The sequence below is a fragment of the Salvelinus namaycush genome, chromosome 3, assembly GCF_016432855.1.
Source record: "Salvelinus namaycush isolate Seneca chromosome 3, SaNama_1.0, whole genome shotgun sequence".
Classification (NCBI taxonomy): Eukaryota; Metazoa; Chordata; class Actinopteri; order Salmoniformes; family Salmonidae; genus Salvelinus; species Salvelinus namaycush.
Genome location: NC_052309.1, coordinates 35,299,794 through 35,324,504, shown reverse-complemented (window position 1 = coordinate 35,324,504; position 24,711 = coordinate 35,299,794). Strand labels below are relative to the sequence as shown.

General features: G+C 43.2%; 1 protein-coding gene across 1 annotated transcript; it reads left to right on the top strand.

Moving 5' to 3' along the window:
• Positions 1-444: 444 nt before the first annotated feature.
• mcama (melanoma cell adhesion molecule a) lies at positions 445-23,512 on the top strand. Its single transcript, XM_038988459.1, has 15 exons — positions 445-523; positions 4,327-4,451; positions 4,922-4,932; positions 6,831-7,051; positions 7,256-7,326; positions 7,435-7,522; positions 7,732-7,911; positions 8,450-8,577; positions 13,215-13,356; positions 13,747-13,862; positions 14,052-14,193; positions 14,483-14,613; positions 14,780-14,921; positions 22,987-23,116; positions 23,365-23,512. Exons 1-15 carry the CDS (start codon positions 445-447, stop codon positions 23,510-23,512), a joined length of 1,854 nt encoding a protein of 617 aa, XP_038844387.1.
• The last annotated feature ends 1,199 nt before the right edge of the window (positions 23,513-24,711 follow it).

Here is a 24,711-nt window from a genome sequence, read left to right as displayed (position 1 = left end):
AGTATATACATGTGATGTGAGTAATGTAAGATATGTAAACATTATTAGTGGCGTTATTTAAAGTGGCATTGTTTAAAGTGACTAGTGATCCATTTATTAAAGTGGCCAGTGATTGGGTCTCAATGTAGGCAGCAGCCTCTAGTGAGTTAGTGATTGCTGTTTTGCAGTCTGATGGCCTTGAGATAGAAGCTGTTTTTCAGTCTCTTGATCCCAGCTTTGATGCACCTGTACTGACCTCGCCTTCTGGATGGTAGCAGTGTGAACAGGCACTGGTTATCTGCCACAACATACATATTGCACTATTTCATGCCTGGCTAGACATGGAGGGATTAGGCTATATCTCCCATTTAAATAGCTTTAATTTCTATTGCCACAGGTGATTCGTGTGTGTTGTCGTCAACGGTTGGCAGAGGCAGGGTGGGTCTGTTACCGTGGATAAGGAGGATGACGAGGAACAGCTGGAGCTTTAATGGAGCTCAGATGGGCCTGCAACCCAAGCTGATCCGCTTTGTCAGTGAGGGAGGTGAGGGGAGGTGCACAGAAGCTAATGTTGAGACTACCGTGATTAGCTTCTAATGCTATTGTCTGCGTATTAGGTGTATAATGACCGACTGTATGCAAGACCCCCCTCAAACAATCCATGCGGCACTTCCCATTGTCTCAGTGCTATTGTCTGCAATGCCTCTGACTGTTAACAATGCAGCTTGGATTCAATGGGCAATGTTCCCTAAGAACGGGACAAATTTTAAATCTCCTTGGTACACCCCCCTCCATTGCCTCTGTGACAGCCCAGAAGTTTCGGGCCTCATTGCCTCATTACGGGCCCTGTCAACACGTCCAAATATCCAGTGGCGGTTTCCAGCCAGCAGACTGTGGTAACCAGGGACAACACTCTGACTGAGTAGTCCACAGGTGAGGTATGCTGCTGTTGTATCTGTAAGTCTACACAGATAAGGCAGCCCATGTTGGCTTTGGAGTTAAATCCCCCGATTAGTAGATATTCTGTCCGCAAGCTAATCGGATTAGCCCAAAAATGACGAGGCCCAAAGAGACGGAAACTTTGCCCCCTCCTCTCTACTCCTGTTCCCTCATGAGCTAAACCACCACAGCTCAGGAGATAAACAGCAAACAACCTTAGTGGTACGTGAAAAACTCCCTGTAACCTCTGAGTTTGAGGTGAACAAACATTCTGGAGAGAGGCAGAGGCTAAGGTCTTACCAGGTGTGGGAACAATGGCGTGTGCGTCTTAGAGCTGACTGAATACAGCCTGGGGCCTCATGGCTCGGAGCGAGGGAAAGAGAGATTGAGAGAGAAACCAGATGAGAGACTGGGAGAATTGACACAAATAAGCCTCAACAAGCAGGGCCACAATGAGCAGGCTGGTTGCTTGGTGCTGTGGACAGGATAAAGGAGGGGAAAAGCAGGCTGACAGTGGGGGTGGGAAAGCTCAATAGGACCAGCGGGATGTGACTGTGAGTTTAATAAGGGCTCTGTATGTATGTGTGTGCGTGCATGCATTTGTGTGTGTGTATGTGTCTGCGTGCATGCATTTGTGTGTGATTTAAAATGACGGATCTGAATATAGAAGTTTGAAAATACTTCCAGAAAGTGCAAATGGTAATGGCTTGTGGGCTTGGACACACACACACACACACACACATACAGACTCAGACACATACCCTCCTCACAAACACACATACAGTACACACACACCACACAAACAAATGAATGAGGCCGATTCCAATTCCATTCCCTCTCACTCACCCAGGACCCCCCTAGCCCCCCCTTGCCATGTCTTCTTTGACATTGGCATTCCTACTCTTATGTGGTGAGAAAACAACAAGATAATTACTTGACACATTGGAAAGAAATAACAAAAAAACTGAGCAAACTAGAATGCTATTTTGGCCCTAAACAGAGAGTACACAGTGGCAGAATACCTGACCACTGTGACTGACCCAAAATTAAGGAAAGCTTTGTACAGACTCAGTGACCATAGCCTTGCTCTTGAGAGAGGCCGCCGTAGGCAGACCTGGCTCACAAGAGAAGACAGGTTATGTGCACACTGCCCACAAAATGAGGTGGAAACTGAGCTGCACTTCCTAACCTCCTGCTAAATGTATGACCATATTAGAGACACATATTTCCCTCAGATTACAGAGACCTACAAAGAATTCAAAAAACAAATGCAATTTCGATAAACTCACATCTTTTGGTTGAAATATCACAATGTGCCATCACAGCAGCAAGATGTGTGACCACAAGAAAAGGGCAACCAATGAATAACAACCATTGTACAACCCATATTTATGTTGATTTATTTATTTGCACATTGTTACAACACTGTTTATAGCCATAATATGACATTTTAAATGTCTCTATTCCTTTAGAATGTTTGTGAGTGTAATGTTTACTGTTAAAAAAAATCTCATTTTTTTCTGTTCATTGTTTTTCACTTTTGTTTATAATCTATTTCACTTGCTTTGACAATGTAAACATATATTTTCCATGCCAATAAAGCCCTGAATTGAATTGAAAAGCAATTTCACCCCCTTACCACTACCAATGTCTGCTCTCCCCTTCCCCTCCACCCAGTCAGGGCTCCTTCTGCCAACATGGAGGAAACCCATTAATACTCCCCGGCTCCCTACCAGCACCAGTCCCCGCCTCCCACATGCTTCCGATTAAGAAGGAAGCCTCTCTCAATTCTCTCTACTTCTCTCCATGCTGAAGTGAAGATGGAGGCTAGAGAGAGAAGAGGGGTTGGGGTGAGATAGAGAAGGTGGGGTGCGGTTGAGATAGGGGTAGACAGCGAGAGGGGGGGTTGAAATGGATTGAGAGAAAAATAAAAAGACGAGGGGGTGTAGATAGGAGGGGGGGCATGGTGGCCCCAGTGGACTAGGATCTGGCTAGATAGATGGAGGGGTGGGACGAGGGGAGAAAAACAGACTGTCTTTGAGCCAGAAAGAGGGGGATGTGCGGGGTAGAGAGGGAGAGGAGAACAGAGTGGGGGTCATAGCTTACAAGTCAGTGTGGCGGATTGCTGTGGCACCAAGGGTAGTTCAAGTTTCAAGTTCATGTTTATTTATCGTATGTACAGGATACACATGGTATGCACAGTCCAACGAAATGCTTACTTGCAGGTTCCCTCTCGATATTGCGACAAAAATAAGAAATAATAAAATATAAAAATTTAAATAAAAAAGGAAATGAGCGCAGTAGAATAGAATAAAAAAGTAGCTTTAGTATAAATACAGGAAGGCACTCAACAATTTACCATACAATATTTACATGTGTGTCGGGGAAGGGGGATTGAAGAGCAAGTATCTCTCCAGCATGAATGGGAGGCTTAATTTGAGGCATGTCTCCTTTTCTCTGGCTCAGACAGGGTATTACTATAGATAGAGATCTGTGTGGGGGCTACCTACTGGAGATCACAAGAACAATGTGGTAACAAAACAACACGTACTGTAAGACTGTCTCAGAGAATGTCTGTGTGGCCCAGCTCCAATGGAGTGGGAAGAGGCTTGAGAACAACGTTGCCAGATCATTTTGGAAAAGTGACCTTCAGAACAGACATGAGTGTGAAACATGATTATAACCCAATTCAATTAATATTGCATATTTGATTGTTACCTAAAATTACAAAACCCTGCAGTAGCAAACTATATAACTTTCAATTATTTGGTTATGGGTAGCTGTGTGACCCTAAAGTCTAGACAGATCTGCCAAGAATAGTGCTAGATTCTACATCCTATTAAAAAAATGTTTTTATAATGCTGTTATACATCAAACAGGCTCTATCTTGTGTCTGGTGGTTCTCATGACGATGCTGAGCGGGCCAGTTTTAGGATAGTTTGTTGGCTCGGTCACGGGTTAACAGGGAACACTGCAGTAATTCTTCAGTCTGTGTGTAAAACAAGCCTTTTCTCTGTGCTGGCGGCTGGCGGGTGACATGCTGAAGAGCTGGACACTGCCCAGTGCTCCTGGAGGGACCACGGTGGGCCCTGCTTCACACATTCCACACATTGTAACATCTCTCCCCTCTGCCAGCCAGCCACAGTGTCTAGTTCTCACACCATTAGAGCGGTAAAAACACAGGTCCCACTGATCCATAGATGATCCATCAGTTTGCAATAGAGTGAACATGCTGGCTTTCACACTGTGCCTGTGTGTCATTATAGTACTGGCACAATAGGGGTAATGAATTAAAGATTGTCTTTTGAAAATATAAAATGCGAAGCCTATTTTTGGCCTGCCTTGCATGTTGTTGTGGTCCTTGGTGTGACAAGACACTGATGATGGTGTTGTGTTTGTTCTTTGCAGCCTGGGCCAAGGTGGACATGACCATGGAGGAGAGTGTGGAGGTGTACCTGGGTGACATAGCAGACATCCCCTGCCAGTATGTCTTCAGTGAGCAGGCCAGAGCAGTCATGATCCAGTGGTTTGTGGTGAGTACTTCTGGACCATTTTCTGCCTCTCTCTGCCTCTCTCTCTCTCTCTCTCTCTCTCTCTCTCTCTCTCTCTCTGCCTCTCTCTCTCTCTCTCTCTCTCTCTCTCTCTCTCTCTCTCTCTCTCTCTCTCTCTCTCTCTCTCTCTCTCTCTCTCTCTCTCTCTCTCTCTCTCTCTCTCTCTCTCATCTAAGTATGTGTGCGGAGCGTCCCCAATTTGACTGGAGCGCAGAGCGAGATTCCCAAAGGTTGGAGCGTCGGACTCCTCGCTGCTCGAATTTCACTCTTGTAGCACTCACTTAAAGAGCTCAGGGCATGCCCGGCCCAACATGCATTTGTAGTCTCCTTGTGTGCTGCTATAGCCCCTTGCTTCAGCTACTGTCATAGAGTTCACTAAATATTTTCATAAAGAAACTGATAGAACTCACAGGTGCTAAATCAAGGTGACTTAGAAAGATGAGGACCAAGAGCAAGAGAGGGAGTGTGGTGATGTAGTGTCCACAACTAAAGAATCATTGTGGAATCTGAAAAGACACATATCCCGAAAGCATGATGGTGTACTTACTATATGCAAATGCTAAAAAAAAAGGAACGAGGTGGGTAGATAACTAAGTATTTCATTGTAGCAAAGTATTCATAAATAAAAAAGCTGATATTTTAAACTTTTCGTTCATTTTTGTTCTGTTATCTATACAATAGGCCATAATTGATTTTGGCCCAATAGGCCTGGTATATTCCAATGTTGTCACGTTCTGACCTTTATTTCCTTTGTTTTGTCTTTATTTAGTATGGTCAGGGCGTGAGTTGGGGTGGGCAGTCTATGTGTGTTTTTCTATGTTGGGGTTTTGAGTTCGGCCTGGTATGGTTCTCAATCAGAGGCAGCTGTCAATCGTTGTCCCTGAATGAGAATCATACATAGGTAGCCTGGGTTTCACTTTTGGTTTGTGGGTGTTTGTTTCCGTGTTAGTGTTTGTCGCCACACGGTACTGTTTCGGTTTCGTTCGTTTCACGTTTATTGTTTTGTATTTTGTAGTGTTCAGTTTATGTCTGAAAATAAACATTATGGACACTTACCACGCTGCGCATTGGTCCTCCGATCCTTCTCGTTTCTCCTCATCAGAAGGGGAGGACGACAGGCGTTACAAATGTTCAAGGAGCTTTCTGTTTTGATCAGGTTATTTTGCCTAAAAATCTTTATGCCTACCTATATATATACACTACCGTTCTAAAGTTTGAGGTCACTTAGAAATTTCCTTGTTTTTGAAAAAAAATCTACTTTTTGTCCGTTAAAATAACATAAAATTTATCAGAAATACGGTGTTGTTAATGTTGTAAATGACTATTGTAGCTGGAAACATCAGATTTTTTATGAAATATCTACATAGGCGTACAGAGACCCATTATCAGCAACCATCACTCCTGTGTTCCAATGGCACATTGTGATATCTAATCCAAGTTTATCATTTTGAAAGGCTAATTGATCATTAGAAAACCCTTTTGCAATTATGTTAGCACAGCTGAAAACTGTTGTTCTGAAAAATAAATAAATAGGCTATTCCATGCGAGAAATTGCCAAGAAACTAAAGATCTCGTACAACACTGTGTACTACTCCCTTCACAGAACAGCGAAAACTGTCTCTAACCAGAATTGAAAGAGGAGTGGGAGGCCCCGGTGCACAACTGAGCAAGAGGACAAGTACATTAGAGTGTCTAGTTTGAGAAACAAATGCCTCACAGTCCTCAACTGGCAGCTTCATTAAATAGTACCCACAAAACACCAGTCTCAACGTCAACAGTGAAGAGGTGACTCCGGAATGCTGGCCTTCTAGGCAGAGTTCCTCTGTCCAGTGTCTGTGTTCTTTTGCCCATGTTAATCTTTTATTTTTAAAAGAAGATTTTTTTTTTATGGCTTAGTCTCCCTGTCTGGCTCCTTACCTATTTAGAGTGTTTATATGCTGTTTAATATGACATGTAGCCTATTTTAAATTATGTGCACTTCTTACATTCACCTTTTCATGTTTATTCAAATAATTTTCATTCAAATCCATATGGTTTGGTTTCAATACTTCAAAACCAAATGGTAGGTCCAGGTAGTCACAGAAATAGATTGCTGTTGGTTAAATTGTGATTTTAATGAATGGAGCGAATTTGGAGCGGCAGTTTTTTTTCCTGTGAGTGCACAACGGTTTTAGGCGGAGCGGTTGGGAAGGAGCACCGCTCCATGAGCGATGAACGGGATTTCCAACTGGTCCACTCCGCTCACATGCTCTGACACACATACACACACCAATTCATTTCTATGTACAGTACACTGTATTTTTCACATTCAACCTAGTTCATCTTCTGGCACTTTCCTTCCCTACAGAGGAATCCCGGTAGCAGTAGCCGGGAGCGGATCTACTACGGTGACAACACACAGCAGATAGTGGATAGTGGTACAGACTTTACGGGCCGTATCACAGTGTCCGACATTGGGGACCAGGAGGGCGTGCTGCTTACCATCCAGGACGTCCAGCTGACTGATGAGAGGGAGTTCTTCTGCCAAGTCAACGGCATGGCTGCAGGCAACGGAGAAGGCAAGACCCACCTCAGGGTGTTCGGTAAGACATTGGACTCTGCATCAGTCTCTTCCTAGCCTGATGGTCCAGATCTGTTTGTGCTTGATCCAACTTCTCTCTCCTTGTTATCCAAATGATTGAGGATTTGGGTACAGCACAGTATGGGCACATACTCTTCCCATTACCAGGTGTTTCAGTGGTTATTGATAGAATGCGTCTATACATTGATAATGTTATTTTTTCCAGATCCTCCAGAGGCCTCAGTAATTGAAGGTGTCCATGCTGGAATCTCTGTGACCAATGAGCTGCCATCAAGGGTAGGCACTAGGCAGTCCACTTGAGTACATCTCACTTTATCTCTCAGTCCATGAAAGCAACATTGAACATTATAAAACGCTTTACGGTATCTTATTCCCTCTATACAGATTGCATCGTGTGAGGCAAGGAACAGCTTCCCCAAACCCAACATCACCTGGTACCGTGACAGCAGCCCACTTACCCCCACACATGGCCGTGAGTAGCAAGAATACCAATGGACTATCTCACCAATGGACTATTTGAGAAAAACTAGTCAAGCAATTTTCTTGTTTTGACTTCATGTGGTGAGACTCACAACAGTTACTGAAATACATGTTGTCGTTACACGAAGAAGTGTTTCCGGATGTCATCTATCTATCAGTCTGTGATAGCAGCTAAATCAGTGTTTTTCTCACCCCTCCCAGGGATCAATGTGGTAACATTGGTGACCCGTGAGTCCAGTGGCTTCTACACGGTCCAGAGTGAGCTGCAGTACAAAGTGGCCAAGGAGGACAAGGACGCCCTGTTCTCTTGTGAGGTCAGCTACTACGTTCCAGAAGGTGTGAGGACAGCCAAGTCCAAGGTCATCAACATCACTGTGCACTGTAAGAAACCTACCAACTGTCATATACCCCAGACATGCTATCGCTAACCGCACAACTTATGCTAACTCAGCATGCTAATACTTTTAGCATTATTGAGTTCAATTGAATGTATTGCTAACTAGAGCTAATACTTCCTCTTTGTGATAAAGGCGCTCTCCAGTTGTTTTTATGAATTTCCCTACCATAAAACTAGTAGGGTGTTTGCTGGTGTTTCTCTCTACAACACCCAAGTTAAAGCCTATGAAATATATCAGCCTATCTAAAACAAGTCAACAACAGCTTCTGGATTGTCAAAGTAGTAAACCAACTAATCTAATCCAAACCCACCATCTTTGGTGCTCTTTCAATTTTAGCCCACAATGTTTTCTCAATGTGTCTGGTGTTGTTTGAACCAATTTCGCATACCATGACAGTGATGACAAAACACAAACTTTGCTGTTGTCAGTGCTGAGTAAATGACTGGCTTGTAAAGCGGCGTAGCCTGGTGACTTCACCAGGCGTTGAATAGCCCCGTTGATGTATGGTTTTTGTCCCGCAGTCCCCACGACCATCATCGAGTTGTGGAAGGAATCTCCCCAGGGCCTGGTCAAAGAGGGGGACACTGTGGAGCTTCGTTGCCAAGGCGATGGCAACCCCCCGCCGCCCTTCACTTTCAACCGAGAACAAGTAAGAATAGCCCGCTTTTCTGCGTCTGCCTATTGAGTCCAGAGAACCATAAAACGAGGGGGAAAAAATGACACGCAGGAGACATCTGGAGAATGTTTTTGATATTCAAACTCAGGCCTCGGAGTAGAAGTGTAGGCCTTGTGAACGGGACCGCATAATGTTTGACCCTGTGGCTCTGGGAGAGATCTTTGGACCCCGTCGGGCAAGGTCTGTGACTGACTGGAGATCAAAATCTTCAGGATGGAATAGTTCTCATTCCCATGTCTCACACACAATACCTACAGTATGTTCAACTGACCACAATAACACATTTAAGGTTTCCCCTGTTGAGTCTTAAGACTGGAATGTGGATAGAAGCATGATTTGGTCATTCAGAGCAGGGGTTCCCTAACCTAACGTAACAGGCGTAAAAGAAACGCCTGAGCGTGACACCCCACATTCTGGTCCTGACGAGAGGAAAAACCTGTCGAGTGAGGTTCAACCAATCCAGTAAATGTGGAGGAGTTAAGATGGAGTGTTGCCTCGTCAATGACCAAAAGCATAAGTCGCGTCACAGAAAAGTCTATAAACAGGATCCTTGGGACACCCCAACTCTGACGTCACCCCATAGAGCCCCACAGTGGATGTGTCATAGTACCCATAAAACCTAGTGGTCAAATAGGGAAATGGTTCCAATTGTTTTTCCGCCCTTCATTTTCCCCATAGGATTTTAGAGCCACTTAAAATAAGGGCTGTGTTTCGTTTTAGGTTTACCCTGGAGTGACGTTTTGATAACCATGTAAATCTCTCTCGGACAAGGTGACTTTTATCAATAGATTCGGCTCTATTTACCCTCAGCTGACACCTTTACTAACAGGTATTGTGTCAATTTAAAACTTGCACAAGACAGTTCAAAGAATTGTCAGTTTAAAGAAATGTTGCCAATTTATTAATTACTAAATATAGCTAACATTAGATAGTTAATACAGAGATTCTTACTTTTGCCTCAATTTGGCAGTCTCGTCCAGATCATCAAGGCATTTGTAGTTTTTGTAGGATGGCCACATAAAAATCATCTGTACTCGGTTGCAACACTTACTACCGAGTTCCAAACTGCCTCTGCAAGCAATGTCAGCACAATAACTTTTTGTCGGGAGCTTCATGATATGGGTTTCCTTGGCCAAACAAGCCTAAATTCACCTTGCGCAATGCCAAGCGTCGGCTGGAGTGGTGTAAAGCTACGGACATATTCAATCAATCCCTATCCCAGTCTGCTGTGCCCACATGCTTCAAGATGGCCACCATTGTTCCTGTTCCCAAGAAAGCTAAGATAACTGAACTAAATGACTATCGCCCCGTAGCGCTCACTTCTGTCATCATGAAGTGCTTTGAGAGACTAGTCAAGGATCATATCACCTCTACCTTACCTGCCACCCTAGACCCACTTCAATTTGCGTACCGCCCCAAAGGTCCACAGACGATGCAATCGTCATCACACTGCACACTGCCCTATCCCATCTGGACAAGAGGAATACCTGTAAGAATGCTGTTCATTGACTACAGCTCAGCATTCAACACCATAGTACCTTCCAAGCTTATCAATAAGCTCGAGGCCCTGGGTCTCAACCACGCCCTGTGCAATTGGGTCTTGGACTTTCTGACAGGCTGCCCCCAGGTGCTGAAGGTAGGAAACAACATCTCCACTTCGTTGATCCTCAACACTGGGGCCCCACAAGGGTGCATGCTCAGCCCCCTCCTGTGCTCCCTGTTCACCCATGACTGCGTAGCCATGCACACCTCAATCTCAATCATCAAGTTTGCAGACGACATAACAGTAATGGGCTTGATTACCAACAATGACGAGACAGCCTACAGGGAGGAGGTGAGGGCAGTCGGAGTGTGGATGATCATGGACTTCAGGAAACAGCAGAGGCAGCACCCCCCTATCCATATCAATTGGACAGCAGTGGAGAAGGTGGAAAGTTTTAAGTTCCTCTGCGTACACATGACGGACAAACTGAAATGGTCCACCCACACAGGAGGCTGAAGAAATTTGGCTTGTCACCTAAAACCCTCACAAACTTTTACAGATGCACAATTGAGAGCATCCTGTCGGGCTGTATCACAGCCTGGTACGGCAACTGCACCGCCCAAAACCACAAGGCTCTCCAGAGGGTGGTGCGGTCTGCACAATTCATCACCAGAGGCAAACGACCCGCCCTCCAGGACACCTACAGCACCCGATGTTACAGGCAGGCCAAAAAGATCATCAAGGACAACCACCCGAGCCACTACCTGTTCACCCCGCTACCATCCATAAGGCAAGGTCAGTACAGGTGCATCAAAGCTGGGACCGAGAGACTGAAAAACAGCTTCTATCTCAAGGCCATCAGACTGTTAAACAGCCTTCAATAATGTTTACATACAGTGGGGAGAACAAGTATTTGATACACTGCCGATTTTGCAGGTTTTCCTACTTACAAAGCATGTAGAGGTCTGTCATTTTTATCATAGGTACACTTCAACTGTGAGAGACGGAATCTAAAACAAAAATCCAGAAAATCACATTGTATGATTTTTAAGTAATTAATTTGCATTTTATTGCATGACATAAGTATTTGATACATCAGAGAAGCAGAACTTAATATTTGGTACAGAAACCTTTGTTTGCAATTACAGAGATCATACGTTTCCTGTAGTTCTTTACCAGGTTTGCACACACTGCAGCAGGGAGTACACTAAGTTGACTGTGCCTTTAAACAGCTTGGAAAATTCCAGAAAAGGCATGTCATGGCTTTCGAAGCTTCTGTTAGGCTAATTGCCAACATTTCAGTCAATTGGAGGTGTACCTGTGGATGTATTTCAAGGACTACCTTCAAACTCAGTGCCTCTTTGCTTGACATCATGGGAAAATTAAAAGAAATCAGCCAAGACCTCAGAAAAAGAATTGTAGACCTCCACAAGTCTGGTTCATCCTTGTGAGCAATTTCCAAACTCCTGAAGGTACCACGTTCATCTGTACAAACAATAGTATGCAAGTATAAACACCATGGGACCATGCAGCCGTCATACCGCTCAGGAAGGAGACGCATTCTGTCTCCTAGAGATGAATGTACTTTGGTGCAAAAAGTGCAAATCAATCCCAGAACAACAGCAAAGGACCTTGTGAAGATGCTGGAGGAAACAGGTACAGAAGTATCTATATCCACAGTAAAACGAATCTTAAATCGACATAACCTGAAACCATAACGCTCAGCTAGGAAGAAGCCACTGCTCCAAAACTGCCATAAAAAGCCAGACTACGGTTTGCAACTGCACATGGGGACAAAGATCATACTTTTTGGAGAAATGTCCTCTGGTCTGATAAAACAAAAATAGAACTGTTTGCCCATAATGACCATCGGTATGTTTGGAGGAAAAGGGGGGAAGCTTGCAAGCCGAAGAACACCATCCCAACCGTGAAGCCGTGCTTTGCTGCTGGAGGAACTGGTGCACTTCACAAAATAGATGGCATCATGAGGTAGGAAAAGTATGTGGATATATTGAAGCAACATCTCAAGACATCAGTCAGGAAGTAAAATTTTGGTCACAAATGGGTCTTCCAAATGGACAATGACCCCAAGCATACTTCCAAAGTTGTGGCAAAATGGCTTAAGGACAACAAAGTCAAGGTATTAGAGTGGCCATCACAAAGCCCTGACCTCAGTCATATAGTACATTTGTGGGCAGAACTGAAAAAGCGTGTGCGAGCAAGGAGGTCTACAAACTTGACTCAGTTACACCAGCTCTGTCAGGAGGAATGGGCCAAAATTCACCCAACTTATTGTGGGAAGCTTGTGGAAGGCTACCCAAAACGTTTGACCCAAGTTAAACAATTTAAATGCAATGCTGCCAAATACTAATTGAGTGTATGTAAACTTCTGACCCACTGGGAATGTGATGAAAGAAATGAAAGCTGAAATAAATAATTATCTCTACTATTATTCTGACATTTCACATTCTTAAAATAAAGTGGTGATCCTAACTGACCTAAGACAGGGAATGTTTACTTGGATTAAATGTCAGGAATTGTGAAAAACTGAGTTTAAATGTATTTGGCTAAGGTGTAGGTAAACTTCCGACTTCAACTGTACATGTATTTTAATTAAATACATTTCAGAATACATGTATTTTGTAGTATTTGATACATTGATCTTTATGGTATTTTGTCATTGTATTTTGTCATTTTTGCCCATCCCTTGGTGTGACAATGGGCGTGGTCGGTTTTCTGCACTGCTGAATTCTGCCCTGGCCCTGGGCAAGAACATTTTAGGCCCTCATCTTGGCAGCAAGGAGAATATATATTTTTTCAATGCACAAAAAATATCCTCCCGTGACCCACCTGGACCCCTGACCCTTTAAAATTTTCCTGTGACCCTCTTAATCAGTGGTTCAACACTGTGGGTCGGGACCAACCGGTGGGTCACAGGAACATTTTAAAGGGTTTATATACTGTAGCTCCCGGTAACCAGACTAGTTAAGCTGTTGTTTGGGTGTGACTTAAAAGGGATAGTTCACCCCAAAGTCTACATTTGCCAAAGATTTCCATTCCATAAAAGTATCCAAAATGTAGATCCATTAATATGACAGTGTACACCTGATGTTGCCCCTCTCAGGAGCAGGAGAAGGCGCTGGAGGCCAGCGATGACACTTTGGTGCTGAGGGAGGTGATCCGTGGGGACAGCGGGGTCTACCAGTGTCGTTCTCTGGACCTGGACACCTACGAGCAGGTCACGGGAGACATGCAGCTCACTATCCACTGTAAGTTAACACACACACACACACACACACACATAATGAAACATGCGCACGCACACGTACACGTGTATTTTTTATGCTCTGTTTGTTTAGACTGGAAGTGGTTGAATTAGTTGCTTGACTGAGTTTACGCCATCAATTATTTTTACTCATGGACCTTTGATTACCAAGATAGCTCTGCTGTTGTGTTCCAATTGCTCACTTGTCACTGCATCACTTCACTACTCATTAAGATAATTTAATTGAAGTCAACATTTTCACCGTCGATTAACATGATTTGCAGTGATGTAATTCAAATTGAGAAGGCATTTGAATGGAAAAAGGTTGCATGGACCACACACTAGCATGGTACTTAGCAATGTCTTGTCCTCACATCATGTCTACTCTCTCCAGATCTGGACCCAGCTGTTGTGGTGCCCAAAGACTCAGAGATCTTGTTAAAAGGAGAGAGTCTGACTGCTACCTGCAACGCTCTGTCTTCCCTGGAAACCGCCACTGTCTGGTTCAAGGTACAGTATACCCCGTAATAAGCACTAACTTAGTGCTTTAAATGAAAGACATTTATAAGACTGACATAACAGATGACCATGTCACTTGCCGAATGTAGCTAATCATGCATTGTTATTCAGTTATGTGGACTTAGTAATGTTCCCTCTTATATGTCTTATGTTTGTGTGTATATTTTTGTCTTTGTGTAGAATGGGCAGCAGGTTGGAAAAGGCCACATGCTGTTCCTGCAGGATGCCACCTATGACACGGCAGGAGAGTATGTGTGTGAGGTGACTGTTTCTTCCCTGCCTGGACTGCACACCTCTGGCTCGGTCCACATCATTGTCCAGGGTGAGTCACCACGCCACCACATGTACTCTCTGTAACATACAGTCCATTTCTGGGGAACTCCCAAGGGGGTACACATTTTTGCTTTAGCCCAGCACTTTCACTACTTGGTGATTAGTTGTATCAGGTGTGATATGACAGAACAAAAACATACACCCACCCTGGTTGTTCTACCAGAAACAATGGATTGATAAACAATGAATTGAGTTTGTCAGATAAGATGATTTCATAGCTCAAAAACTGTCTTTTACTAGAGTCTATAATGTGTATGTGTTTGTAACCCATCTCCCAGGTGCTCCCCAGATGAAGGATGCTGACAGGGAGGTTGAAATGGATGAGGGAACTGGGAAGTGGGTGAACCTGAGCTGTGAGGCACATGCACACCCCCTGCCCACCATCTCCTGGACCGTGACTGGCAGCCAGGTAAAACAAGGCTTGGCAGTACACTGGGCAGTTTACATATGTGGGCATATTTACATTGCATGAATTTTTTTATGCTATCTAATTTTCTTGGTTATGTCTCTTTCCGATGCACATTGGTGTGACTGATGATATGACATTAGTGTGTGTGTGTGCTGTGTGTTAACAGAGCTGGCGCGAGGTGCTGACCAGAGCCACGGAGCAGAGCACTATCAGCGTGGTGTCCATCAAAGTGACATCTGACATCACAGCCTTCTGCAACGCCACCAACGATATTGGCACAGAGACAAAGTCCTTCAGCATCAGAGCCAGTAAGCCACCCTGCCACATACACTACATAGGAATATATGGGCATTAGTGATGCGCGGGTTGACTCATTACCTGCAGTCCCCACAGTTATGGAATGACATTGACCTCATCCCGTCAGTAGAGGATGCCTGGTTATTCTTTAAAAGTGTCTTCCTCACCATCTTAAATAAGCATGCTCCGTTCAAAAAATGTAGAACTAGGAATATATATAGCCTTTGGTTCACTCCAGACTTGTCTGCCCTTGACCAGCACAAAAACATCCTGTGGCGTCTGCATTAGCATCGAATAGTCCCCGTGATATGCAACTTTTTAGGGAAGTCAGGAACCAACAGGCAGTTAGGAAAGCTAAGGCTAGCTTTTTCAAACAGAAATTTGCATCCTCTAGTACAAACGCCAAAAAGTTCTGGGACACTGTAAAGTCCATAGAGAATAAGAGCACCTCCTCCCAGCTGCCCACTGCACTGAGGCTAGGAAACACTATCACTACCGATAAATCCACTATAATTGAGAATTTCAATAAGAATTTTTCTACGGCTGGCCATACTTTCCACCTGGCTGCCCCTACCCCGGTCAACAGCCCTGCGCTCCCCACAGCAACTCGCCCAAACCTCCCCCACTTCTCCTTCACCCAAATCCAGATAGCTGATGTTCTGAAAGAGCTGCAAAATCTGGACCCCTACAAATCAGCCGAGCTAGACAATCTGGACCCTCTCTTTCTAAAATTATCTGCCGAAATTATTGCAACCCCTATTACTAGCCTGTTCAACCTCTCTTTCGTATCGTCTGAGATTCCCATAGATTGGAAAGCTGCCGTGGTCATCCCCCTCTTCAAAGGGGGAGACACTCTAGACCCAAACTGCTACAGACCTATATCTATTCTACCCTGCCTTTCTAAGGTCTAAGGTTTAAGGTTTAAAGCCAAGTTAACAAACACATTACCAACCATTTCGAATCTCACCGTAACTTCTACGCTATGCAATCTGGTTTCAGAGCTGGTCATGGGTGCACCTCAGCCATGCTTGAGGTCCTAAACGATATCATAACCGCCATCGATAAGAGACATTACTGTGCAGCTGTATTCATCGACCAGGCCTTTGACTCTGTCAATCACAACATTCTTATTGGCAGACTCAACAGCCTTGGTTTCTCAAATGATTGCCTCGCTTGGTTCACCAACTTCTTCTCCGATAGAGTTCAGTATGTCAAATCGGAGGGCCTGTTGTCTGGACCTCTGGCAGTCTCTATGGGGGTGCCACAGGGTTCAATTCTCGGGCCGACTCTCTTCTCTGTATACATCAATGATGTCGCTCTCGCTGCTGGAGATTCTTTGATCCACCTCTACGCAGACGACACCATTCTGTATACCTCTGGCCCTTCGTTGTACACTGTGTTAACTAACCTCCAGATGAGCTTCAATGCCATACAACTCTCCTTCCGTGGCCTCCAACTGCTCTTAAATGCAAGTAAAACTAAATGCATGCTCTTCAACCGATCGCTGCGCACACCTGCCCGCCCATCCAGCATCACTACTCTGGACGGTTCTGACTTAGAATATGTGGACAACTACAAATACCTAGGTGTCTGGTTAAACTGTAAACTCTCCTTTCAGACTCACATTAAACATCTCCAAACCAAAATTAAATCTATAATCGGCTTCCTATTTTGCAACAAAGCATCCTTCACTCATGCTGCCAAACATACCCTCGTTAAACTGACCATTCTACCGATCCTCGACGTCGGCGATGTCATTTACAAAATAGCCTCCAACACTCTACTCAACATATTGGATGCAGTCTATCACAGTGCCATCAGTTTTGTCACCAAAGCCCCATATACTACCCACCACTGCGACCTGTATGATCTCGTTGGCTGGCCCTCGCTTCATACTCGTTGCCAAACCCACTGGCTCCAGGTCATCTACAAGTCTCTGCTAGGTAAAGCCTCGCCTTATCTCAGCTCACTGGTCACCATAGCAGCACCCACCCGTAGCACGCGCTCCAGCAGATATATCTCACTGGTCACCCCCAAAGCCAATTCTTCCTTTGGCCGCCTCTCTTTCCAGTTCTCTGCTGCCAATGACTGGAACGAACTGCAAAAATCTCTGAAGCTGGAGACTCTTACCTCCCTCACTAGCTTTAAGAACCAGCTGTCAGAGCAGCTCACAGATCACTGCACCTTTACATAGCTCATCTGTAAATAGCCCATCCAATCTTCCTCATCCCCATACTGTATTTATTTATCTTGCTCCTTTGCACCCCAGTATCTCAACTTGCACATTCATCTTCTGCACATCCTACCATTCCAGTGTTTAATTGCTATATTGTAATTATTTTGCCACCATGGCCTATTTATTGCCTTACCTCTCTTATCATACCTCATTTGCACATGCTGTATTTAGATTTTTCTACTGTATTATTGATTGTATGTTTGTTTATTCCATGTGTAACTCTGTGTTGTTGTATGTGTCGAACTGCTTTGCTTTATCTTGGCCAGGTCGCAGTTGTAAATGAGAACTTGTTCTCAACTAGCCTACCTGGTTAAATAAAGGTGAAATAAAAAAATAAACACGGGGCGGGAGGGTTTAGGGTCATGAAACATCGTGTGGATGGGCAGGTTGAATAAAGAGAAAACAATGCATAAAAAATCCATAAATGTAACATTCTTGTGCAATTCATATCTATAGGCTACACTGAGGTTTTTCTTTCATTCTTTTTATCTAGTGCGTAGCCTAAGCCTAATCTTTAGGGTATAACTGTAAAACAACAAATACATGCCAATTGCCAAATGCTTTTGGGAACTTGGGCAGAGAAAGTTAACATTGATCCGCTGAGGCAAAAAGGACAAAGTCGTCAATAAGAGAAACGCTGTGAAATGGAGTTGAAAATGAATAGAAGGGAGGGCCAGAACAATAGTCTCGTGTTTGGGAAAGATTTGCTGACGTGGTAAAAGAGGATGATAGCAGTGTTACGTCTGATAATTGTGAGGCGCTATACAAATTCGACAGTCATGGGGACTTCAACATGGCCCGTCAAAGGAACTGTACTGTTCAGATGTATTAAATAGAATACTGGAAGCTGACTGTAGGTCTATAGCCTCTCACATAGCCTGATAAAATATGAACTCCTGCAGAATGAATCATTTCTTGCAGTAAAATTATACACCAAATGTAAATTTTTACTCTGGAACAGGAGTGGAGAAATATGATTTATTTATTTCAGCATCTTGAGAGAACGAATTCACGTTTAGGGACCGTCTGTAAAGGTGCCACCTTTATCAGCATCATAAAAGATGATAGTATTTCAATCACATAAAATATGCATCCAAGCCAAACTGAAATCAGAAACATGTTGGGTCTTTTAACAGCTTTTAAAGACTAACTTACATATTTAAAAAAATATATTTTTAAACCAGATGTTTTAGGCATAGTTATAGTGAAATACGTCAATTCTGGTCTTCATTTAGACAGTTTGTTGCAAAAGTGATACGCTATATATACAGAAATATGTGGACAATTTAGTGGATTTGGCTATTTCAGCCACACCCATTTCTGACAGGTGTATAAAATTGTGCATACAGCCATGCAATCTCCATAGACAAACATTGGCAGTAGAATGGCCTTAATGAAAAGCTCAGTGACTTTCAACTTGGCACCGTCATAGGATGCCACCTTTCCAACAAGTCAGTTCATCAAATTTCTGCCCTGCTAGAGCTGCTCCGGTCAACTGTAAGTGCTGTTATTGTGAAGTGGAAACGTCTAGGAGCAACATCGGCTCAGCCGCAAAGTGGTAGGCCACACAAGCTCACAGAACGGGACTGCTGAAGCGTGTAGCACATAAAAGTCGTCTGTCCTCTGTTGCAACACTCACTACCGAGTTCCAAACTGCCTCTGGAAGCAACGTCAGCACAATAACTGTTGGTCAGGAGCTTAACGAAATGGGTTTCCATGGCCAATGATTTTGGAATGAGATGTTCGACGAGCAAGTGTCCACATACTTTTTTTGTGTCATGTAGTGTATACAGTTGAAATCTGAAGTTTAAATACACCTTAGCCAAATACATTTAAACTCAGTTTTTCACAATTCCTGGCATTTAATTCTAGTAAACATTCCCTGTTTTAGGTCAGTTAGGATCACCACTTTATTTTAAGAATGTGAAACGGGAGAATAATAGTAGAAAGAATGATTTATTTCAGCTTTTATTTCTTTCATCACATTCCCAATGGGTCAGAAGTTTACATACACTCAATTAGTATTTGGTAGAATTGCTTTTAAATTGTTTAACTTTGGTCAAGCGTTTCAGGTAGCCTTCCACAAGCTTCCCACAATAAGTTGGGTGAATTTTGGCCCATTCCTCCTGACAGAGCTGGTGTAACGGAGTCAGGTTTGAAGACCTCCTTGCTCACACATGCTTTTTCAGTTCTGCCCACAAATGTTCTATAGGATTGAGGTCAGGGCTTTGTGATGGCCACTCCAATACCTTGACTTTGTTGTCCTTAAGCCATTTTGCCACAGCTTTGGAAGTATGCTTGGGGTCATTGTTCATTTGGAAGACCCATTTGCGACCAAGCTTTAACTTCCTGACTGATGTCTTGAGATGTTACTTCAATATATCCACATACTTTTCCTACCTCATGATGCCATCTATTTTGTGAAGTGCACCAGTCCCTCCTGCAGCAAAGCACCCCCACAACATGATGCTGCCACCCCCGTGCTTCACGGTTGGGATGGTGTTCTTCGGCTGGCAAGCATCCCCCTTTTTCCTCCAAACATAACAATGGTCATTATGGCCAAACATTTCTATTTTGTTTCATCAGACCAGAGGACATTTCTCCAAAAAGTATGATCTTTGTCCCCATGTGCAGTTGCAAACCGTAGTCTGGCTTTTTTATGGTGGTTTTGGAGCAGTGGCTTCTTCCTAGCTGAGCGGCCTTTCAGGTTATGTCAACATAGGACTCGTTTTACTGTGGCTATAGATACTTCTGTACCTGTTTCCTCCAGCATCTTCACAAGGTTCTTTGCTGTTGTTCTGGGATTGATTTGCACTTTTTGCATCAAAGTACGTTCATCTCTAGGAGACAGAACGCGTCTCCTTCCTGAGCGGTATGACGGCTGTGCGGTCCCATGGTGTTTATACTTGCGTACTATTGTTTGTACAGATGAACGTGGTACCTTCAGGCATTTGGAAATTGCTCCCAAGGATGAACCAGACTTGTGGAGGTCTACAATTTTTTTTATTAGGTCTTGGCTGATTTCTTTTGATTTTCCCATGATGTCAAGCAAACAGGCACTGAGTTTGAAGGTAAGCCTTGAAATACATCCACAAGTACACCTCCAATTGACTCAAATGACGTCAATTAGCCTATCAGAAATATGAAATATTCTGTCTGTAAACAATTGTTGGAAAAATTACTTGTGTCATGCACACAGTAGATGTCCTAACCGACTTGCCAAAACTATAATTTGTTAACAAGAAATTTGTGGAGTGGTTGAAAAACGAGTTTTAATGACTCCAACCTAAGTGAATGTAAACTTCCGACTTCAACTGTATGTGCTTTTACAAAGAAAAAAAACATGTAGGCTATGAGGATTATATGTTTATATTCATAGCTACATCCATCAGATGTAACAAGAAATAGATGACAATGGTGGTAATGTCAACTTGTTGTATTTTTTCCAAACTGTTATGACTGATTGCTGGTGCATTCCGCTAAGACAGTTGCATCATAGTTCACAAATTGTGAGTTCAAATCCTTTATTTGCAATATTTGTCCCATGCCCACACACTTCTAATTCTTAAAAGTTAAAGCATACCTGTGAAAGGGGTCACACCGGTAGTAGTTGTAGGTTTTTGTACAGTACCCAAGACCAATCTGTGAGTTAATTTGACCATTGAAAAAAGAGCTACCGCATAAAAATGCAGGTTGAATTGAATCTTAATTTTCAAGGTGATGATTGCACTTTTCTTCCCGACACCGCAATAAATATGAGTCCACATTTAAAATATTTGTTTTGCCCCACATGGGGGATTTGAACTTACACCACAAATGGCAATAAATGTCAGGAACTCAGCACCTTATCACTGTGAGCTAACTGTCCAAAGCTGTATTTACTCGCAGTGAACATCATTTTATTATCAGAGCGTGACAGTGGACCTCTGGTAAGTATGCTTTAGTGAGAAAGTTTTGGGATCAAGGACAACTACGTTTACCCACCCCCAAAATTGATATTTATGAGCAATTCCCCACACCCACAATAAAAATGCATTTTTATTTTAAACAGCTCACTAATGTATATTGTTGATGGGAAGGTCTTACATTTTAATTGTTGTTTTGCTTGTCCACAGTTCCCATGGTCACTTCAACTGCGCCCTACTCACCCGGTAAGACAGCAATCTCGCTATTATTTTGTTCTTGCTGATCTCTGTTTCTCCTCATCTTTTTTTTAAAGGAGAACAGGAGCATATTTTATCACTTTTATTTAGACAGTTGGAAGTAGTACAGAGAAGAAACAGCACAAATGTGTGGGGTGGAATTCCTACCCATGTCACTATGGGTAACATGTGCTTTGGAGGCTTCAGCACTACCACTGAACCACACTCCCACACTGTTTCTGTTCTTCTTCACCTTTAGATCACTCTTATCTAGTTGAGAAGAACTTTTAGATTTTTTTCATTTGCTTTCTCTCAACTTTTGTTTGATTCTCTCTGAATGCACACCAACCCAGACAATGAAGGATAAGCCAACGAGGCAACTAAATAATTAATGATTTTCATACGGGCAAAGTGTTCGCTGGAATGAGTGGGAGGATTGGCTCTGCTCATTGCCTGCGGGTACATTTAAAATTCTGTCTGAAAGAGACAAATCTAACAGGAAAAAAAGAGCAAGACAACACTTATAGTGGTCGAGTTCCAAAATATAGTGGTCGAGTGCCAAAATCACTTATATTTACTTATTATTGGGGAAGTTAATGCGCTGTCTCACTGTTTTATTGAGCTGTTGCAATAGAAATTCTCATAAATCCACACCCAGACTATTGTTTCCCTTTTAACGAGGGCTTACTGCATGGTTAAATATAGGAGTTAATTGCTCTGGTAGGTAGTAGCACTCTCTAATTTTCTCCTGGGGGGATTGCACTGAAATGTTGATGGCTCTGTCACAGGGGCAGGCCAGGGCTATTTCCCATCTCTCTCTGCCCAGTGTCTGGAGCACTCACTCACAAAGCAAGAGAGCTGAAGCTGGGAAGTTAATGTGTATATTCAAACCCACTTTTACATTAAAAACCACACCAGCCTGTAGGGAACATACAGTCATTTGTACAATGTTCCGAACACAACAAATTAACTATATCTATTGTGCCATTCTGTCAGAGAACCAGGAAATTGACATTTGATTTGTTTCCCAATCTGCTTCTTATGACTTGGCCATAATTCATTACCAATAGCTGTTCATTACCAATAACTGTTCATTACCAATAACTGTTCTACAATCTGGATCCCAGGACTCCCTGGAAAACAGTGGCAAATGTTACTGAGTGGACTATCCTGGCTAGTGGCTACTATCCTCCACATCTTTCTACGTTTTGTCCTACTATTACATCTATTTTTGTTGGTACTGCAAGAAGAGGATGGGCCACCCATCCCTGGCCACTATGCTTCTGAATTTGCTTCTGCCTTCTCTTTGGGGTCATGGCTGGGTTATTTACAGTAACCACTTTCTGACAACTGCTGATGTAAAAAGTTGTCACAACTGCTTTAACAACTGCTGATGTAGCAAATCTGAAAACGTTATTGTACGAGTCATTTTGGCCTTTTTATGTCTTGGGTATATGTTGTTTGTCTAGGGATGTTTTCACTTGTTTTTTTACACTAAGGGCACTCTCACATCATGGGTCATGGGTCATTGGTCACGTGTAGTCAGCACAGGTGACCAGGAAGTGTTTACCCTTATCATGTCTGGATGATTCTCCATGACCATTCTCCATTCTCCCAGTTTATCGGATTGGTGAACGGGTGTAAGCATTAACCTGAGCTTGCCCTCCCCTCTGTCTGTTTGTCTGTCTGTCTATATAGCTGAGGGGAATGGTGTGATCATTGTGGTTATCATCCTCTGTATCCTTCTGCTGGCCATCCTGGGCAGTGTGCTCTACTTCCTCCACAAGAAGGGAAAGATCCCCTGTGGCCGCTCTGGCAAGCAGGAGATGTGAGTATTGCACTTTAACAACTGGTCTAGGGCCAGGTTTTGTGTCTAGTTCTATAAGGTAGGTGCTACACATTTGTAGTGTGTTAGGGTAAATTACAATGTAAACCACCCTGAGCACTTGAAAAAGTGTTATGTAAATGTATTCTATATGATCCTCCATAAATTAGTATTTTTGCCTCTAAGAATGTGATACTGTCCTCACTGGAGAGGACTTTTGAGAGTAAACTGAGTGTGCTCTCCATCCACAGCACCAAGGAGAACCCCAACAAAGATGACATTGTGGTGGAGATGAAGACTAACACCAAGACCGAGGACGCCGGACTTCTGAAGGGCGTCAACGGTGACAAGAATGGCCCCAGCGACCAGGTAACTATGGATACGAAAGCTATACGCTAAACAGAAGTAGCCTACTGTCTAATGTATTTCTTGAATCTTCCATGGCTCACCGAATTGACATTATCTGGTGTTTTTTTCTCCCTCTCCCCCATACATTTCCGTGTGTGTTTTTCCCTGGAGTAAAGTACATGGATCTGAGGAAGTGACATATGCAGAGGGCCGAGCTCTGACGTGGCCAGCCGAAGCTCTTCGCCACCCCACCACATCCACCCACAATCCAAGGCTAGACTACTAGAAGCCTTGGAAAAATCAGCTTTCACAATCACTTTATAATTAGGACTCAATCAATCACTTTCCCCACATTTCTTCTGTGTTCAGCAGTATAACCCATATCTGGCCAAAACCACACAGGAACACACACCACAGATTTTAAGGTATATGATAGAGGTTTGTAGGATGTTTTGATTGCTCCGTTTGACTGTTTCTTCTTTTGTACCGTTTCCCCAAAGCCTTTTTGATTTGATTTGATTTTGCTGTTTTCAAGTGTACGATGACGTTCTTTAATTGTGCGTTATAAACTTTATAAAGTGTATATATTATATATATTTCGTTATTTAAGATATTTTGACATACCTTTCAGACTTCATGGTAGTATCTGTTTATGGTGTCATTTTGCTTTAACTATTCATCCATGTTTAGGCGTTCCAACATTATCTTATGGAGGTGATTTGACCATAAATGTCACTCAAGTCAGGCCAACTGTTCTCTCTTCATACCTTCACCCTCTTAGGGCTCTATTCAATCTGTAACTCTGAAGTGTTACAGATTCCACAATATAAATGTTAAGATCATTCCCGATTGAGCCGACATAAGCAGCGTCTACCGTGAATGCAGTCTCCGCTAAAGCAAGAACATTGCCTTTAAATTACAATCATGCTGTAAAGCTGAATTTCCTCGATGCAGATTAAATAGAGCCCTCAGTTTCTTTTCTGATTGTTATGTCTTCTTAAGCACTATCAGTGGCATCAGTGGAAGCTTAAAGGTACTGCATGTAACAATTCAACAACGAACCGTCTCTTGTTGTCAAATTGACTGGTCCGTTGTTGAATTGACAATACAGGATTTGCTGGCTTCAGTCAATTTGACAACAAGAGATGGTCTGTCTTTTGATAGCCAATACGGCTGCACCATTTGAATGCAATTTTGTGTAGGCAGATTGTTAAACAAATTCAAATAAATATTGTGAAACTATCATTCCA

Coding starts and splice junctions, on each gene's coding strand:
- mcama (XM_038988459.1), top strand. CDS start 445: ATGACGAGGAACAGCTGGAGCTTTAATGGAGCTCAGATGGGCCTGCAA. Junction 7,912..8,449: donor CATCAACATCACTGTGCACT/GTAAGAAACCTA, acceptor TTTGTCCCGCAG/TCCCCACGACCATCATCGAG. Junction 14,614..14,779: donor GGACCGTGACTGGCAGCCAG/GTAAAACAAGGC, acceptor GTGTGTTAACAG/AGCTGGCGCGAGGTGCTGAC.